At 44.1% G+C, this 21,002-nt stretch overlaps 1 protein-coding gene across 5 annotated transcripts in view; it reads left to right on the top strand.

Annotated features, from left to right (window-relative positions):
• SLC37A4 (solute carrier family 37 member 4) overlaps positions 1-21,002 on the top strand; it is a 115,082-nt gene that overhangs the window by 44,867 nt on the left and 49,213 nt on the right. For all 5 annotated transcript variants that reach the window (XM_086956756.1, XM_086956757.1, XM_086956753.1 and 2 more), the window contains exon 2: positions 5,638-6,124. In XM_086956756.1, the coding sequence (XP_086812882.1) occupies positions 5,974-6,124 (151 nt within the window). In that variant the 5' untranslated portion in view covers positions 5,638-5,973. The remainder of the gene's footprint in view (positions 1-5,637; positions 6,125-21,002) is intronic.

Here is a 21,002-nt window from a genome sequence, read left to right as displayed (position 1 = left end):
TATGTTTCATTGAGTGCAGTGTCATTATGTGGCACTGAGTGGTATTTGGAGTGTATGTTGCATTGAGTGCAGTGTAATTATGTGGCGTGTAATTATGTGGCACTGAGGGGTATTTGGAGTGTATGTTGCATTGAGTGTAGTGTAATTATGTAGCGTGTAACTATGTGGCACTGAGTGGTATTTGGAGTGTATGTTGCATTTAGGGCAGTGTAATTATGTGGCGTGTTATTATGTGGCACTGAGTGGTATTTGGAGTGTATGTTGCATTGAGTGCAGTGTAATTATGTGGCACTGAGTGGTATTTGGAGTGTATGTTGCATTGAGTGCAGTGTAATTATGTGGCGTGTAATTATGTGGCACTGAGTGGTATTTGGAGTGTATGTTGCATTGAGTGCAGTGTAATGTAGCGTGTAATTATGTGGCACTGAGTGGTATTTGGAGTGTATGTTGCGTTGAGCGCAGTGTAAATATGTAGCATGTAATTATGTGGCACTGAGTGGTATTTGGAGTGTATGTTGCATAGAGTGCAGTGTAATTGCTCATTGACAATTATGTGTACTTGAGGAGAGATGAGAGGGAAGAGAAGGGAGAGTGAGGAGAGAGATGGGAGAGGGGAGAGAAGGGAGAGTGAGCAGAGAGAGGAGAGAGAAGAGCGGGGAGAGGAGAGAGGGGAGAGTGAAGAGAGGGGAGAGTAAGGAAGGGGAGGAGAAGTGAGGAGAGAGGGGAGAGGGGAGAGTGGTGAGAGGGGAGAGTGGTGATAGTGTAGAGGGGAGAGTGGTGAGAGGGGAGAGACGTGAGAGGGGAGAGTGGTGAGAGGGGAGAGACGTGAGAGGGGAGAGTGGGGAGAGGGGTTAGAGGGTAGAGTGTTGAGAGGGTAGAGTGTTGAGAGGGTAGAGTGTTGAGAGGGGAGAGTGTGAGAGGGCTAGATTGTTGGGAGCTTAGAGTGGTGAGAGGGGAGAGTGGTGAGGGGGGAGTGGTGAGGGGAGAGTGGTGAGAGGGGCGAGTGGTGGGAGGGGCGAGTGGTGAGAGGGGCGAGTGGTGAGAGGGGAGAGAGAGTGGTGTGACGGGATAGAGAGTGGTGTGAGAGGGTAGAGTGGTGAGAGGGCCGAGGGGAGGGTGGTGAGAGGGGAGAGTGGTGAGTGGGGAGAGTGGGGAGAATAAAGAGACGGGAGAGAGGAGAGGGAAGAGGGGACAGAGAAGAGAGTGGTGAGAGGGGAGAGTGGTGTGAGAGGGGAGAGAGTGGTGTGAGAGGGGAGAGCGGCATTGAGACGTCTTCCCGTTTAAATTTCACTTGATTGGTTCTAAGGAATTTGCATCATATGTTTGGAGGGCAACAATTCTATCTGAAAAGGAGTTGTCATGGGGTGCATTTTAGCTAGTCTAGATTTTACAGTCAACAACTTTAAGCAGGCTGGGACTTCTACCGTTAAATGTACTTACAAGCACATGTAAAAGTTCTACCATTTTGTTGGATGAAAAACAAGAAGTCACTGAAAATCGCGCCTAATAGGAAGAGGCGAGTTAACACATAAAATACACTGTGGTTTTTGTTGTTGTGCTGAAACAGTTTCACCTTCTACGTGGAGGCAGATAGAAGTTCAAGTGAAGTATGCTTTGGTTCGAGCCACAGATTTGCAGTTTATGCAAATTAGTCTTTAACTACACTGACTCGTGATTTATCCAAAAACTGTGATATTGCAATTTATGGTGTTATGCATCAGGGTTTCAAATAGTAGCTTTGTACTGAAACATATTTTTTGTAACTTTATACCGTCAGATAATGATTCAGACACTAGTATTCAATGATGCAGGATACAGGGTGGATGAAACTCCAAGGTATCCAGGAACTCCCATTTTGTTGTTACCGAAAAGGTCTTTTCTGATGAGGAAATTGATGCAATGTGACCTGGATGCCAAATGCGGCCTCTTAAAGTGATCTCTAAATAATGGAGACAATGCTGCATATTCTCTGTGTGGAAGGAAAACAAGTAATGTAGGTTAAGCAACAATGAAGAAAAAAAGGGATTCCGACATGGAATAATGAGTGAAGCGCGTCCATTTCCTTCCCTTTGATCTGTGAGTACAAAGAGGTACCTCTGACAAAAGCCCGGCTAATCGGTGGAAAAGTGAGAAAACGTTTGGGAGGATGTACCTGAAATAATGACACAGAGTAACGGCTTGCTGAATAGAAAGCACATGCCCGTGTGTGTGTGCGTGTGAACTGCCATATGTGGTACTTAAATAAACTCCTCTGGAAATTTAAGTGGGAATCTCAACATTTAATGCATGATCAAGCATGTAAGCAGTAAATAAAGATCTGTAAACGGATCGCAAGAGAACTCAACATAACACTCAACAAGCTTTGGCAAAGCAGGCAAGTCTTGCCTTTCAATGGCATTAGAGCGGCTGCTGTAAGGGGGTCGGGGTGAGAGGGGGGAGCTGAGACCGGCACAGCGCAGCCGAGCAGTGTGGCGCATTATCTTATGCTGCGCCTGCAGTGGAGGAGGGCGAGACGAAGAGAGAGACAAGCACAAAACAAATAGACACACACTTGGTGAAGTGGGAAACACGCAAATGCGTGCGGTGACGCCGCCGATAACCAGCTAGCCAGAGAGAAGAATCATCTATTATTATTAGATGAACAGAGTTGCAAATACGGAGAGTGATACAAAATCAGAGACAAGCTTTAGCAAAGCAGGAAAGTCTTCCGTGCGCCGTGCTGAAAGTGAAAGATGCTCTCGGCATTGCTGTGGCGGGGAGCAGAAGCACATTCCTTTGAAGTCTGATGCGGGTGGTGGGGGAGCGGCCGCCTTTGAAGTCTGATTGGGGGGGAGCGGCAGCCTTTGAAGTCTGATGCCGAGGCACAGACAAATGGTGGTGTGTGACGTGGCTGGCCTTGTGCACGCGCCTGTCTCACATGAACTGATGCTAATCCGCAGTTTTGGCAGACTTTTCGGACCGCTTACTAGAATCTCGCCAGCAATGCGCAAGCGCATTGGCTCAGCGAGACCTAAAAACCTGGGGTGAATCCCGGCATCCCTACTTGACCAAATTGTGTGATCCTAGGCAATTGTTTTATTTCACTTTGCCTCCTTTTTCTTCACCATCACATGTAAGAGCACCTCAAAATACTCGATATCTGGATGTGCACTCATCAAAACCTTCTGCTTTTGATTTAATAAACTATAATGTTATCCATGTATAACAACAACAAAGGCCACCGGGGGGGGGGGGGGGGGGAGGTCCACATGAACATGATGATTTACTGACTTGCCTCTTAGTTCACTATTGGCATTGTCAGGGTGGGAGAAGGCATGCACGTTTCTACATTCATTTTTTAAAACTATCACTTTTAAAAAATGCTTACTAATGCACTGATTTAATCTGATGTGCTGAAGTGAAACGCCTCTTCATGTTAATAATCTACACTTTTATGAAATTTGAAGAGGCTTTTATCATATTTTGTACTCCTTTCATGCTAGATATCTCAAAACTAAATGTGTTGCTAAAGTTAGTGGTGCAGGACAACTTTTTTGCATCTTCTTCTTTTACTTCATTTAGGTGTAAACAAATGCTTAACTGTTTATTTAACATCTTTCTGAATTTCAGTACTCTCGAGAAATTACAGCAGGCCAGTGATGTTGTTCTGCAGGCATGTGAAGGTCCGGAGGGCCGTACTTTGAGTATCACTGTTCTAGTGCATAACCTGTCGACTTTGCAGCCTGAGGACCTGGGTTATAATCCCGGCTCTGGCATTTGACTGTAAAGTGTGTGATTCTGGGCAAAACATTTAATATCCTGTGCCTAAAAATGTAATACATGTAGTCAGTGCTTTAAATGGGCCAGTACTTCCCGGTACTGAGTACCAACACTTCTCAGTTTTTTCCCCATGAGTACCGGAACTTATTTTCGGGCAAGGAGAGTACCGGTACTCCCAGAATCAGCAGGGCTCATGCCCTGAAGTATGGGTATGTGCTATGCAAAAACTGAAAATGACCCTTTCAATTGAGCGTGTTTATGTGCCGGTCTGGCAGGCAACAGTCAGTGTATTCCTGTGCTGGGTTGTTCCTGCAGTGTTATATTCTAATTGGCATCACAACGAGAATGAGGATGTGGTCAGAGCTGCCAACAGTGGAGCTGGAGAACCAGGATCGAATCACGACGTCGGCTCAACATCCTGTGATTCTGGACAACTCCCATAAGCAGTGATGCTTAAAAAAAGTACGCTTTAATGCAAATGCTCTGATTGTCATGTAAAGCACTTAAACGCGAAACACAAATTTGCGCAATATCAAACTCCCGAAAATGAGGCCCTGCACCAATGACATAGAAGCTGATGCTTGCCATGTCTCCTATGTATTAGCCAGTTTAATATTGTGCAAATTTGGCCCATGGGCATTTAAGCGCTCTACAAGAAAATCAGAACATTTGCATTACAGCTTACTTATGTGGCTATTGTTAAATTCCTGGCTCAGAGCCACGCCCCTAACTGCCCACCCCGTCTAATTAGTGCGTACTGGCACTTCTAATGTTCCATTTAAACCACTGCATGTAGTGGAACTGTAATCAACTTGGAAAGTCATCTTAAAATGCAAATATCTAAACCCTCATATTCATATATAGAGCTCTGTTGCTAACCTCCCTTTACCCTGGAGGTGATATTCCCCCAATACCATTTTACTCCTTAGGCCTCAATCCTTTAAACCAAAACGGGTCTGAGGCTGTGTGACTGACATCTCAAGTAATGGAAAGACGTGGGAGCTTCAGCCAAAGGGCAGGCTGGGTCCATTCATGCGATGATCCTGATGCTCACCATAGGCACTTGAAGTAAGAGTGCGGTGGTAATGCAGCAACCCCAAAATAACCGTGGTAGCTGGCACTCAGAAGGTGAATGGTAATAAAGATGCCTTCAAATTTAGTTTTTATCTGGTCACGTTTGCTGTGTATTCAAAGACCGTTCAAATATCGGACTATGTATTCTGACAAATTGCTCCTTATTCTTTTAACTTGGAGATTGGTGTTTAAAAAATCCTCTCACTTTGCTCTCCGAGAATGTAAAGTGAACTTTCTGACAGTCTTGCTGGAGTTCTGGGACTGTGAAAGGAAAGGCTGTAGGATGTCACTTTTTCTTCCTAACACACAACATTAAAATACTTGTAAATAAACGGTCCAAATACTTCAAAATATATCAGCAGTTAGGAAATGAAGCACAATTTTTTTTATAATTCTGAAATGTGAAAGAAACAAGGATTTTAATATGATCAAACCCTTTACTTGGTGATGTGCAACCAATAAATATTTGCTATAACCTGATTTCCACCTGTTATCGTTAGTGTCCTACATAGTTTTATCAGTAAAACTGCATGTCAGTGCAAATTTTGTAGCCTTTTCAATGGAAACTGTGCAACGGTGCTGTCTGTAAATAACAGTATGCTACCACATGCGCTATGAAAGAATGGGTTAATTGAATGGTTTATTTTAATGTTGGAGTAGCGCATATGCGCCATTGGTGGTGTATTCACGGTGTCCTCTGACATGGCCTTTCTGTATCTCACCCACCATACCCTCTCTGTTCCTGCACACAAGCCTCTGCTGGTCACAACATGTTTGCTCACTGTTTCCCTCTTCCCTCCTCAGGGTGAAGGGTCGTAAGGTGAAGGCCGGGCCGCTCGAGGTTAATGATTGCCGGAGGTCGGCCCTACCTGGAGCCGCAGAGAGCGCCGGAGTCTGACTAGTGCTGCGAAAAGTGCGCCTCTGAAGTGGACGTCACCTTGCCCGTGCCTCCTGTTGCACGTGAACAATTAGTGGCATTTTATTATACGGATTTTTGGGAACTTTTTAATGTTATTGTTTTTATTTCAAATAATGCCCTTTTCCGGAGGGGAGTGAAGCTGCTCAGCTCATTACAGATCGCGGGTTGTGTCGACGAACGTTTCCAAACCCACAAATCAGAAGATCTCACCGGGTTCTGCCATGGCTGCGGCGCGCGGGTACGGCTATTACCGTACGGTAATATTCACCGCCATGTTTGTGGGGTACACTCTGTATTACTTCAACCGCAAGACATTCTCCTTCGTCATGCCGTCCGTCATGGAGGAGATCAGCCTGGACAAGGACGACCTGGGTGAGTGCTGTGCCTGTGTCCCCCGCCCTGTGCCTGTAACCCCGCCCTGTGCCTGTAAACACAGGAACCTACCGAATCCTTTTTTTTACAGCCTTCGCCATTACATATCCCTATATTCACAGGAGCTTGCAATAGTCAGTGTCTGTACCCGCAGGAGTCGGATGTACTCTGCCTGCACCCTCAGCTGTGCCTGTGTGTGTGCACTGTGCCTATACCCGAGGGATCCTGCTGTGTCCTATGCCTTTACTCTACTGTATGTACCCTGTACTCTTCCCACCCACAGGAGCATGCGGTACACTGTGTTCTATACTCACAAAAGCCTGCATTACCCTGTGCTGCACATGCAGAAGAGCCAGTGTTAATTACCCTGTGACCTGCCTCCATCCAAAGCTGCGCACGAGACAGCCTGCGCTACCCTGAGCCTTTAGCCACAGAACCCGGTTAGCCAATCAATGCCTGCACACACAGCGACCTTCTATTCTTCTTTTCCTGTACCCTCTGGAGTCTGCTGTACACTTTGTACCCACGGAGCCTACTTTATCCCGCATTTTTACCCACGGGAGCCTGTTGTACCCTGTGACCCTGCTCGCACCCACATAATTGTACACGTACCATGTGCCTGCTCACAGGGGATTTGCTGAATCCTGTGCTTGTACTCCGACAGCAGCTGTATCCAGTGCCTGCGCCCACAGGTGCCTGCTTTACCTGGTGTCTGGCCCAAATAAGTTCTTGATGGGCCTGTGACCCTGCTTGTACTCGCAGTGCCTCATGCCTTTACTCTGTCCAACTTGGCGCACAGCAGGCACTACACCCTAGTAACTTACCTGAGTTTACATGATTCCTCTGTACTCATAAGAGACTGGATCACTCCTACAGGAGTCTGCTGCACCCTGAGCCTGTATTCACATTGCCAGTTGTGCCCAGTGCCCTGGCCTGTAAAACCAACCGTGGGTGGGCTATTCCTCTTGTACTCAGGAGCTTGCTGTGCCCCGTGTCTCTGTTTCTATTCACAGTTCCTGCTGTCTGTACCCTGCCCTCTTTCTGTACCCTATGCCCTGGTGTATATTTGAAGACAAGTATGTACTGGAGTCTGTGCCTCTGCTTATACCCACAGGTATGTTTGTGCTGTGTCTTCTGACTGTCTGTGATCGTAAAGTCTCATGTGCCCGCACTGACAGTGCCTTCTGCTCGTGCCTTTTTTCACAGGGGTCCAAGTGCTTAAGTTCTCATATTGTCTCCAGTTCCCTTTCTCCCTTCTACTTCTGATGACTGCCTCCTTCATGGTTGCATGCTCCTCCTTGTACACACAACACCTGAGGTGCCCTATACCATGTGTTTGCAGCACGGTGTGACACACTGGGCCCCAACCTTTACTCGCAGTGCCTGCTAAACCCAGGAACCTTGCTAGTACCAACAGATGTGCATGTATTGTCGGATTTATACCCACTTTATACACCATTGTGGAAGGATTAAGTACTTTTTCGGATGGGTACCAAGACACAGTGGGGGTGGGGAGGAAGTGCCGGTTGTGCAACATGTTGTATTAATTGTCATCCGATGTGGGAAGCATCAAGGCTCAATTGAAGAAACCCTAAAACTGGACCCCCTGCAATTATACGCATGTCCAGTGGCGCTTTCACACAGCTTAATACCATAATGTGCATTCTTGCGGGGAATGTATTGTCTGAAAACCAAACGCCCCTTGAACAAGACCAGAGACTCATCTATAGATATGTCTTTACCCAGAACATAGATCTGTGAGGAACTATTTACTAAATGATCAAGGACAAGCTGAATATTGAAGAGACGGTCACAATCAGGGCGATCTTGTGGTAATGCTGTAGCATTATCCGCAAAATGGAGAATCCACTGCAGAAACAAATATCCATCTCGACTCATAATTGCTGGAAATATACAGTTGCCATCAAGGGACTAGTAGATCAACATAAAGACAGTGACAGCTTCCTTATCACTCCAATCTGCAAAGTTAAACCCCAGAACTGCTTAATCTCAAGGAGATTTGTGGGAGTCAAGTCAAATAAGCTTTATTCGAAAACCCAGTGAATCATAAATGATACCAAAATATAAGTGTCTAAATTAAAAATGAATTAAAAGAAATAGTTAAAAAAACAGATAAAACACGCAGATAAAAACAAGCAGGGACATCCCTCTGTAGTCAATAACATTTCTGCAGCTGCTTCCTACATCTTATAGTAGCCAAAAAGAACTGAGACAATATAGCACATATATACAAACTCAGAAACAATTGTAGAAAAATAAAAGCTAGACGATATTGCACAAATCCAAGTTGTTTTCACAGGGGCTTAATAAAACATTTTCTCAACTCTGAGTAAAATGTGCAAAAAAGAGAATATGAATAGTACACTGCTTGGAAACATTATCGCATGGGCATAACACAGGATCATGCGACTAGTTATTAACAGTGGGGAAGCTGGTTAAGTGGTGAAAAATGTCCAGCCGGAACAGAATCAGCACAAATCTATGACGTGGATTATATACCTTAGCTAGATAAGGTTGCATATCATAACTGGCCAGAATTAAATGGTTCTTCCGGACCGAAAGTATCATTATCTCTGTAGATAGCCTCAGATCCTTAAGTAGCGGTAAAGATTTCAATTTATGAGCTTCCATTTGGATGCTAATCAAGAGCTCAGGGTGGTCAAAAACTCAGGATGGCCAATGTCAACCAAGAAGTCACGCACAAATTTGAACCAGGAGTTTTTAAATGCATATGTAGATCTACGGCAGTCCTCTATGATGGAGCGAGTTAGCACTGTGTATTCATTGGGCCAGATCTTGTGCCAGAGCAAAACTGTCTGGATCTTGATCATGACTGCTAATTAGGGAACTCCCAGTTTAGAGTGGCAAATGAAAGTTAAACAGTTTTTCGGGAGACAAAGAGATTCCTTAGGAATGCATTTTCCACTAGCTGAAGTAAATCAGCATTCACATATCCCCAAAGCTCAGACCCATACGTGGTGATCGGTCTACATTTGCCCTTATAAATGACCATCATTTCCCTCTGGTGTTTGTTGCTCCTCTTCCTAGTGAAGTTCAGCAGAGCCTTGGTGCTTTTGGCAAATTGAAGCCTTCTTGACTTAATCACATTAGTCCAATTTCCATCTTTGTTGAATAGAATGCCTAGGTATGAAAATGTAGGTGTAAACAAAACCTTAGAACCCTTGATAAAAATGTCACTGCGGTTTGTAGGTCTTATCCTAAGTTTTTTAACGAAGGTTTTATTGATGTTAATTTTTAATCCAAGATTCTGCATGCACTGGGCGAATTCTTCAAGTAATCACTGTAGGTCAAGTGGGGTACGAGCCATTAATACAGTGCCGTCGGCATATAGAAGTGCCGTAATCGGACACTGCCCTACTTGGGTTAAGTCTGAGCACTTACTTACAAGGGTTCTGCCTAAGCTATTAAGATAGACGTTAAACAAGAATGGAGCGAGTACACAACCTTGACATACTCCTCTGTCTATATTGAATAGCTGGGTGCATTCGCTTTTTAGGCTGTATCGTACTCTTCCCCATCCTAAAGCTTCCAATTCTCTAAGGAAGTTCACAATTGTGTAGTCTACACACATGCTGACCATAATTGACCATCATTTGTCATGCACCACAAAATCAAACGTGAGAAGGGCAATGATAGTGGCCTCCTGAGTTGAATAAAGATTAGTGAAATGGGTTCGCCATTCAGCCTCTGTAATGGCGATCTCAAAACAAGGACTATCAGCTGTATTGCAAAAGGGTGAGTTGATAATGCGCCAGAGAGTGATATTTTAATTCATCAGGCTAGCCTCAAGTAATTCATTCCAAGACTCCTCCTTCAAACCTTTTTTGCGTTATTTATTAGCAAGCTTGTAAGCATGTCTGCACCTCAGAACTTCCTGGGTAGACCTAGTTTGTTTATCTAGAGCTAACTTTAGACTTCTTAAGGCTTTCGTGCAGGCAGTGCCAAACTAACTCCAATTCCTTGGTTCAGCTTTATACCAACTAACGCTAAGCCCTTCGCTAATAAAATTTTGTATGTGCTCAAAGGCCATGATAATTTTATGTGAATCTGCAGACTCATCTAGCCAAATATCAATAGCCGCCCTCTGTTTAGAAATTAATTTTTCTATAAAAATATTTGGATTTATCAGGGACCATCTTAAAGCATACCCATTACGCCGGGAGATATTGGTGTTCTCCATAGTTGACACACTTTGTATAGCCCCCTGTTGTGAGGGAAGGTTAATATTCAAAGCAACACTTTGAGGGAAGTGAGTGCTAATTGCAATGTCATTTATGACAAAGTCTAAAACCAACAAACAGCAAGAAATCTATTATGCTATTCTTTACCCTACCATTAAAAGTACTCTTGACTTCCACTGGGGGACTAGTTAATTCATTGCAGAAACACACATTCGATTTAAAGAGTAGATCATTTAGCAAATCCCCATACTCTGTATGTAAAAAGTGAGTGATAACACCATTATCAGGGGCAGCTAACCCACAAACCTTATTGGATGGCTGGGGAGGGCTATTAGTGTATGTATGGTGGTTTTGTTTGGTGTGGTGGTGTTTTCTCCTATGGGAGTTGTAGCTTCATATCTGTGTTATGGTTTACAGTGGAACTATTTCTTTCATGAGTTAGTATGACCATTGGGAACATAGTACGAAGTCTAAGGTAATGTTGATTTTTATGGTTTTGAGGATTGCTTTATGTTTTCTGCCAGGAGTATCGTGGATTTTACCATGTTTAGGCATGGTCTCCGGAACTATATGGCCTTTTACCCACCTTTTTACAACAGCAAGGAATTTAGGGGTGGTGTGAGATGAAAGTCTAAACTTTGAAGTGCTGAGTTCCGGCTTTGTGGTCCGTTCCCATAAAATAATAAAGGCTTGCTCCTAAATTCAGAAAGGCACTATGCCAACTCGTTAGCCAGATTAGTTTTAGGATGAGGCAAGTTTAAAAGCATCGGGACTGGGAATAGTTCTCTGTTCAGGGTGACTGTTGCAAAGCACGCCAAGTTTAGGGTGGCATGTCTGGTGTTTGTGTTTAAAAGATAATGCACCTGTCTGTTAGGTTGGGGATTGTCATGGCATCAGCTGATGTTGTTGAGATTATACATAATAAACCAAGAGATATGCCAAAACTGAGATACTGATTCAGCCTGGAAATTTTGTTCATAAGTTAGAAAAACACATTCCAACCTACGATGTTGCTAGTCAATAACAATTTATTCAATTAATTTCAAAGAGAATTTTTAAACAATTTAATACATATTATACAACACTACACCATTATTTGTACAACACTCATTCAACTAGTCTACCATATCACAAACATACAAAATCAGACATCCATATGTACACAGAATTTAAGAATGATCACAAAGGAAAAACAACGAAACAGAGATTAGAAAGGGAGAGACAAAGAAACAAAGGCTGCTCATACAATATTCATCTGTGATAAACCATGTATCTATACATATATACAAAACTGGAGATTAATCATAAACAACTTAGATGATGTTACACATTGTATATACACAGGTTCAGAGTATCGGAAATCACAATTGTTTGAATTTTCAATTTAGAGAGAGCAGCACTCTGCATGGGGCCTACGCGTTTCGAGTCCTATACAATGAGGGGACTCTCATCAGGGCCGGGGAAGTTATCTAAAAAGAAAAATGGAATGTCTTCAGTGTCAAGACCATTTCGGAAAATTGTAAGCAATGAAACCCGTTCCCTCACTCAGCTTACCCTACTGGTCTGCAAGGCCACTTCACAGGTGTAGAACACGGGGATGCGCTCGGTCGCGCTCACTGGGGGGGTGACGAAGTCACACTGGGGGGTGAAGGGCAACGGTTAGCCTGCATACTGAGCAAAAAGCTAGAGCTTAATAATATGCACTGGGAAGGGCAAGTTCTTACCTGACTTAATCCAAATGGACCGAGGAGGTATTCTCAAAAGTGGTGAACCCAAGGTGGAGACCAACAGGGCATGAAGTACCTTGAGGAAATATGAAGTGGGCGGAACATGAGAAATTGAACGCCGCCTGGGAGGACTGGAGTCCCTATCTAGGTAAATGTGAAAATCATACCTGTGTGGGTAAGGCTTTGGACTGAATCAGCAGGCGTCCCACTTGAATTTGGACGAATGCTGGAAAATATTCTATGAACTCCTAGAAAAGAGTCAAGAAGGTATAAATCACCGAGGTGCTAGGAACGGGGTATCACAGGCATAAGGTGGCCCCGCTTGGGGGGGAAAGTTGTTAGCAAACCTGAGGGGATTGATTTCCTCGTATCGGTCGGCGTCTCCGGAGCGCTGATCCTTCGCGCATGCGCTGTGGATAGCGAGTCCGAAGGAGGAGCCATTAATGTAGCTGGGTCCTGGAGGGACGCTACTCTCTGGCGCATGGGCGCTGAGGGGATTGAAGGGGGTAGTGTTGGCATGTTTCAACAGACAGGGTGCAGGGGCAACGCTACTCTCTGGCGCTGGAGCGCTGTGGAGGAGAAAAATGAATTGGAAAAGGAGGCAGTGTAGGAGCCACGACACGCGCAACCCGGTTTTTACAGACAGGGTGCCGGTGGGGCACCAGGTACTTATGTTAGATTAGGGTCACATCGTGCAGGCGGACGGGTGGCCCTGTAGAGGACAGCGAGTTTCCAGAAACCTCAGAGTTTATATATTTCTGATAGTTCATTAAGGCCAGTCACGGCCGTGTTGAACTTAACAATTAGGAGTGCTTCCCTTTTGGAGAGTCTGGCATCCCAGTCTCCTCCTCTGGGGTCGCGCTCCACCTTGGAGATTATTGTCCATTGCAAGTCCTTGATTTGGTGACCCAATCTGTTCCAATGATTCACCAATGGAGCTGTTTCAACCCGATTTTTTAATCTGGATTTGTGTTGGGAAATCCTTTGTCTTGCCTCTTGGTTGGTTTTCCCGATATACAGGAGTCCACAGGGGCACAAGATCCCATAAACTTTGTGGACTCACAGCATACACAGGTACCACATTTACCACAAAATTGGCAAGAGCAGCCACCCCCAAACAAACCCCTCCCACCATCAGACAAATGATGGGACTTAATCCGATCACAGGGCACCACAAATGTGGTACCTGTGTATGCTGTGAGTCCACAATAGAGGGATCTCTGTTCCAGCACAGAGGCATTTCATGGAAACACGAAACCCACAGTAATTGTAAATCGAAATACGTGGTTTATGGGATCTTGTGCCCCTGTGGACTCCTGTATATCGGGAAAACCAACCAAGAGGCAAGACAAAGGATTTCCCAACACAAATCCAGATTAAAAAATCGGGTTGAAACAGCTCCATTGGTGAATCATTGGAACAGATTGGGTCACCAAATCAAGGACTTGCAATGGACAATAATCTCCAAGGTGGAGCGCGACCCCAGAGGAGGAGACTGGGATGCCAGACTCTCCAAAAGGGAAGCACTCCTAATTGTTAAGTTCAACACGGCCGTGACTGGCCTTAATGAACTATCAGAAATATATAAACTCTGAGGTTTCTGGAAACTCGCTGTCCTCTACAGGGCCACCCGTCCGCCTGCACGATGTGACCCTAATCTAACATAAGTACCTGGTGCCCCACCGGCACCCTGTCTGTAAAAACCGGGTTGCGCGTGTCGTGGCTCCTACACTGCCTCCTTTTCCAATTCATTTTTCTCCTCCACAGCGCTCCAGCGCCAGAGAGTAGCGTTGCCCCTGCACCCTGTCTGTTGAAACATGCCAACACTACCCCCTTCAATCCCCTCAGCGCCCATGCGCCAGAGAGTAGCGTCCCTCCAGGACCCAGCTACATTAATGGCTCCTCCTTCGGACTCGCTATCCACAGCGCATGCGCGAAGGATCAGCGCTCCGGAGACGCCGACCGATACGAGGAAATCAATCCCCTCAGGTTTGCTAACAACTTTCCCCCCCAAGCGGGGCCACCTTATGCCTGTGATACCCCGTTCCTAGCACCTCGGTGATTTATACCTTCTTGACTCTTTTCTAGGAGTTCATAGAATATTTTCCAGCATTCGTCCAAATTCAAGTGGGACGCCTGCTGATTCAGTCCAAAGCCTTACCCACACAGGTATGATTTTCACATTTACCTAGATAGGGACTCCAGTCCTCCCAGGCGGCGTTCAATTTCTCATGTTCCGCCCACTTCATATTTCCTCAAGGTACTTCATACCCTGTTGGTCTCCACCTTGGGTTCACCACTTTTGAGAATACCTCCTCGGTCCATTTGGATTAAGTCAGGTAAGAACTTGCCCTTCCCAGTGCATATTATTAAGCTCTAGCTTTTTGCTCAGTATGCAGGCTAACCGTTGCCCTTCACCCCCCAGTGTGACTTCGTCACCCCCCCAGTGAGCGCGACCGAGCGCATCCCCGTGTTCTACACCTGTGAAGTGGCCTTGCAGACCAGTAGGGTAAGCTGAGTGAGGGAACGGGTTTCATTGCTTACAATTTTCCGAAATGGTCTTGACACTGAAGACATTCCATTTTTCTTTTTAGATAACTTCCCCGGCCCTGATGAGAGTCCCCTCATTGTATAGGACTCGAAACGCGTAGGCCCCATGCAGAGTGCTGCTCTCTCTAAATTGAAAATTCAAACAATTGTGATTTCCGATACTCTGAACCTGTGTATATACAATGTGTAACATCATCTAAGTTGTTTATGATTAATCTCCAGTTTTGTATATATGTATAGATACATGGTTTATCACAGATGAATATTGTATGAGCAGCCTTTGTTTCTTTGTCTCTCCCTTTCTAATCTCTGTTTCGTTGTTTTTCCTTTGTGATCATTCTTAAATTCTGTGTACATATGGATGTCTGATTTTGTATGTTTGTGATATGGATGACTAGTTGAATGAGTGTTGTACAAATAATGGTGTAGTGTTGTATAATATGTATTAAATTGTTTAAAAATTCTCTTTGAAATTAATTGAATAAATTGTTATTGACTAGCAACATCGTAGGTTGGAATGTGTTTTTCTAACTTATGAACAAAATTTCCAGGCTGAATCAGTATCTCAGTTTTGGCATATCTCTTGGTTTATTATGTTTAAATGCTCAGCCTAACTGATGAAGAGCAAACTCTCCGTTGTTCATTGAGTTGAGATTATACAGCAGGGTGTTGCTGACAGTCCCAAGAACTGGACGAAGGTTTGTGGTTTTGTGATCACAGATCTGGAACTCGCTGCCAGAGCATATTACATTTTAACAAAAACGATCAAGCAATTCTTGTTCAGCTTCTCAATCTTCTGTTCACGATGTCTCTTCGATGAATGATGCATTGTAATTTGTAAACTAGATATTTTAGCCTAGAGGCAGTTAAATGTAAATGTAAAGTATTTGTAGAGCGCACTGCTACCAAGCGGTTTCGTGGCGCTATTACTCATACCGCTGTGGAACCCTTCCTGGCTTTCCCTGTGAAGTGTCCACTCCTGGGCACCCCCAGGGTGAAGCCAGGCATCCTAGCGCTGTTGGGGCCGTTGTGGAGATTAAGCAAGCTATTGCCCAGAGTTGCAGCGCGGGACCCATGATTGGAATAGGCACTGAGGCGAGAATATCAGGTCCAAGGAATTTTTGAGCCCGAGACCCGCCGAGGTGGGAATCGAACCCTGGTCCCGGGCCAGAGCTCTGCATCAAGGTCTGCCACTCTAACCATTGAGCCACACTTCTCCACTGGCAGCATGTCTCAAATAACGAAATAATTTCAAATACTTCTGTTATTCAATATGGGTATGAGAATTGGCTGCCTTTGAAGCCATGCCTGGATGACTTTGATGTCGTCTACGCACATTTAAAATAGAGAAATATAAGATTGAATTATATTTGCCTATGGATATCCAACAAGAGGGAAGAAAACATGTAAACTAATTTGACCTTTGTTCGATCCAATTTGATAAGGGCTCAGTAGTTATGAGTGATAATCCTATGATATAGAACTAAAGAAGAGGCTTAGGCGCACAGCAAACGTAGAATAAACACAAATTGTAAGGGGCGGTTGATAGGATGAGACACGGTGAAGGTGCTCCAACAGGTGACGTAACTAGCCAATACGTCCAGAAATATAGCAAAACAGTGTGTTACGAGATACGTAAGCACATCCCTGTATACGGGCACACTTATAGAGTTCAGCGTAGCTGATTCAAGAAGGAGTTCAGATAAGAGGGTTTTCAAAGCTTGTATATATTTAGTACATATTCAAGAAGTCCATTATACAGTGGTGTTACATCACGCCATGTGTTCCATTGACAGTAATCCAATGATTTGCATTGCAAGGTATGCTCCAATGCATTTCGGACTCGTGTAGTCCTTTGTCAAGGAGCACTGTGGGAAGGATACAATAACTGCATGTTAGATCAACGGAAAATGAACAGTTATAAAGTTGTGCACGTGCGGTCAAAGGGGAGTGGGTGGAAAACGACAAAAAAGTGGGTGCATGCGGTTAAGAAAGTAACATTGAAACATGCGGTCGAAAGAACGACAGTTTGTAAGCGGGTGTAGGTCCATCTAGTTGGAGGTAGGTGATATGGTGAATATGCATGCATGGAGATGACTTCCATTATGCGGTGCATTAAATGAATGCTAAAGGCAGCGACAGTTTAAAAAGTGATCAAAAACCAGGATAATAGTGAAACGGGGCTGGTTATGCAATATGAAAGAGTCTTACGCTTCCACATTAACGAGCGGCTCACATCAGTGCTGCAAGGAACGATAAAAGAAATCAATGGGCGGTTTTCAAACAAGCGCAACACTTGTAAAAACGGATAAACTAACCGCCATGCGGTCGCGGTAACTTACTGTGGAGGGTTCGGAGAAGTGGACTACGCGTCTCGAGCTTCGCGGAGGTACTGCGGAGTTCGAGGAGAGAGTGTTGAGTGTTAGAAATAAAGGAAAGACACCCAGATAAACGTGAAACCGAAGCGGCCATCTTGTAGTGGTGAAATTGAAAAACAGTGAAATGAATCACAACAAAATAATAGCAAAAGGTACAAGTCACAATATGAATGTAGAACGGGGGTTCAACATTTCAAGCAATCTTACGTCACCTGTTGGAGCACCTTCACCGTGTCTCATCCTATCAACCGCCCCTTACAATTTGTGTTTATTCTACGTTTGCTGTGCACCTAAGCCTCTTCTTTAGTTCTATATCTATATCCCACTGCCTTGCAGGCTGGCAGCACGCCCTCCGGATCAGCTTCAAGATGCAATACGAAGACATATCTAAATCCACTGAAGCACATGCCGAAACATTGGCATTTGATTCTGATGCAACGGAAAGGATCTATGCATTGATCAACGATGATTTAACCCAAACACCTTCTAGCAGAACGAAGGAACAATGTATCAAGCAACTACTTTACTTATCGAAACGTCGCGTAAATCAAAAACTTCACGCAAACACATTAATCAAGTACCATAAATCACTCCGTATTCCCCGCGGCCTACGCATTGCGTTAAAGCCTTCCCTTTGCAAGAATTCTAAAACCTTCCTCGATAGATGGTACGCTATTCTAAACAAGTGCAGCCTGGACTTAATCTTGTTAATCATAGAGGAACTGTCAGGAATCCTCCAAGAATTGTCTTTGGAAATCACCACTGCCGAAGGTGAACTTAAAAATCTCATGACCCCTGAGGAACTAAACACCACATTGGAAGATATCAACAGACAGATTGACCGCCATACCAGGGAGATTAATGAACGAAAGTTACGCAAATTTCGGCGTGACATTTTAGACTATAAGCTTGGGGAAGTTTATACTTGGGCGGAAGTCTATGCTCAACGACGAAGAAACAAACCATATTCTCAGAACACTGATACTTCATCATCTGACAGCGACACCACTAACCGTCCCCCAAGACCTCAACCAACGGAACGAACAACCTCTAAAGAGCGACCAGCTCAAGCATCCACCTCATCGACTACCATCACGGAGCCTTTTTTAGAATTAGGCCCAGACAGAATCGACGACCCAGACGGGGCAAAAGATCAAAGAAAGGACAACGAGAAGAGCCAACCCTCAAACAAACCCAAAACAAGAAAGAATCGCTAGTCATAAATATTTCTGATACTAATCTCACACCCTTCGAAATTAAAACATTACAAAAGGGTATGTCATTCATCCCAACCAACAATACCAACCTTCTTGAATTAGAAGTCAGTACATTTAAGCTCACCAGAAAACTACGCTTAAAGCATTTTTTCGAAAAAGTTTTGGAACCAGTTGTGGAAACTAAACCTGATCAACATTTGGGCCTACGACCCAAAAGTAATTACATGCCTCCAAGCAGTCATAAGAGTATTGACAATCTTGAAACTTTAGTCCGTCAGGACATAGCTAAGATCAATTACAAAAAATCCAAACGAAGGAACATTACCAACAAGGAACATGACACACTGAAGAACATCGCTAACAACACAACAATCAAATGTTTGAAAGCTGACAAGGGTGGTGCCTTAGTCATCCTCAATGCGGATCTCTACACCCGTAGAGCCAGAGAACACGTTTTAGACGTTCAAACATATCAGCCACTTGAGGGCAACCCCACCAAAGAGTATAAAACCATGCTACTCAATATTGTTGACACAGCAAGAGAAAACAACGTCATCGATGACAGAACTAAGCGATATCTGACCGTGGACCATCCAAAAAGTCCTACTCTCACCATGCTGCCAAAGATACACAAGAACTTAATGGATCCTCCATTCCGGCCCATTGTGTCCACACGGGGGTCAATCCACGAACCCACAGGCAAATTTATTGATCGCCACCTGCAACCCATGGTAACAAGCTTAAAAAGTCACATCTGTGACACCACCGACTTCATCAACAAATTAAACTCTGTTGAAATCAAGAAAGATGAACAAATACTACTATGTACCGCTGACGTCAAGAGCCTATACACCTCCATTCCCCACGCTGGGGGAATTGAGGCCATTGAATCAGCCTTACTAGAATCAGACATTGCAGACCCATTGAAAACTTTTATTCTAGAGCTCATGATTTTTACTTTATATCACAGCTATTTTTATTTTGAGGATCATTGGTATTTACAAATGTCCGGGATGGCAATGGGCAATTGCGCCGCGCCGACATACGCGAATATCTATATGGGCAACTTTGAAGCTAACTACATCGAAAATAATACGGATTGGAATGACAACCTTAAACTATATGCACGATATATAGATGACCTTTTCTTTATTTGGAAAGACTCCCGAGAACATCTGGAATCGGCCTTATCCACTCTGAACACCAGAGATGACCGCATTGAGTTCACCTGGAATATTTCAGCCACAGAAATCACATTTTTGGATGTACTTGTAAAAATCACCACAGATGGCATTGAAACTGATCTATATCGCAAGGAAACAGATCGCAACAACACTCTACTGTACAGTAGTTTCCATCAAGAATCTTTAAAAAGACACCTTCCATTCAGCCAGATGCTGAGAGTTACTCGGATAGTATCAGATGAACACAGAAGAGACTCCCAAATTCAAACAATGGCCTCTAGGTTTTCTACCAGAGGTTATCCTGATAACATCATTAAGGACGCACAAAACAGAGTACTCACCATCCCAAGGACTGAAGCTCTGAAAAGCAGAAAAAAGGATCCCAATCCTAGATTGACATTGGTCTCCAAATTCTCCACTGTGAGCAAATGTTACAAAAAAATCATATTAAGACACTGGCGAATCTTATCGTCGGAACCGGATTTTGGAAACCTCTTTAAGGATCCCCCGATCTTTGCTTACAACTGCCCTATGAACATCAGAGAAATCCTATCAAAACCGACTGATACACCAAGGAAACACACAGGCACACGTCCCTGTCATCACTGCAGTAATTGCAATAATGTCATTGTGGGCAATGTCATACATCATCCCATGAAAGGTTTTGAGATTCCCTTAAAAGTCGATGCGACCTGTGATTCAGCCAACCTGATTTACTTGCTTAAATGCCCATGTGGGAAGATCTACGTAGGTAAAACCAGCAGAAAAATAAAAACCAGACTCAATGAACACAAGTCAAACATTCGAACCAAGAACACTAAGTCTATTCTGGCCCTTCATTTCAACGAGGCACACCACAGCATAGCTCAGTTGAAATATTTGGTATTGGAAATGGTCACCCACTGCGAGGGTAGAGATAACAACAAAACCCTCTTACAACGAGAGACATCGTGGATTTACAAACTCCAATCTCTGAAGCCCTTCGGGCTCAATGATAGAACTGAACTGAGTTGTTACCTATAACTAGATTGCTTGATATGTTGAACCCCCGTTCTACATTCATATTGTGACTTGTACCTTTTGCTATTATTTTGTTGTGATTCATTTCACTGTTTTTCAATTTCACCACTACAAGATGGCCGCTTCGGTTTCACGTTTATCTGGGTGTCTTTCCTTTATTTCTAACACTCAACACTCTCTCCTCGAACTCCGCAGTACCTCCGCGAAGCTCGAGACACGTAGTCCACTTCTCCGAACCCTCCACAGTAAGTTACCGCGACCGCATGGCGGTTAGTTTATCCGTTTTTACAAGTGTTGCGCTTGTTTGAAAACCGCCCATTGATTTCTTTTATCGTTCCTTGCAGCACTGATGTGAGCCGCTCGTTAATGTGGAAGCGTAAGACTCTTTCATATTGCATAACCAGCCCCGTTTCACTATTATCCTGGTTTTTGATCACTTTTTAAACTGTCGCTGCCTTTAGCATTCATTTAATGCACCGCATAATGGAAGTCATCTCCATGCATGCATATTCACCATATCACCTACCTCCAACTAGATGGACCTACACCCGCTTACAAACTGTCGTTCTTTCGACCGCA

Source organism: Lissotriton vulgaris, chromosome 2_1 (assembly GCF_964263255.1).
Source record: "Lissotriton vulgaris chromosome 2_1, aLisVul1.2, whole genome shotgun sequence".
Lineage (NCBI taxonomy): Eukaryota > Metazoa > Chordata > Amphibia > Caudata > Salamandridae > Lissotriton > Lissotriton vulgaris.
This window is presented reverse-complemented; position numbering and strand designations above follow the sequence as displayed.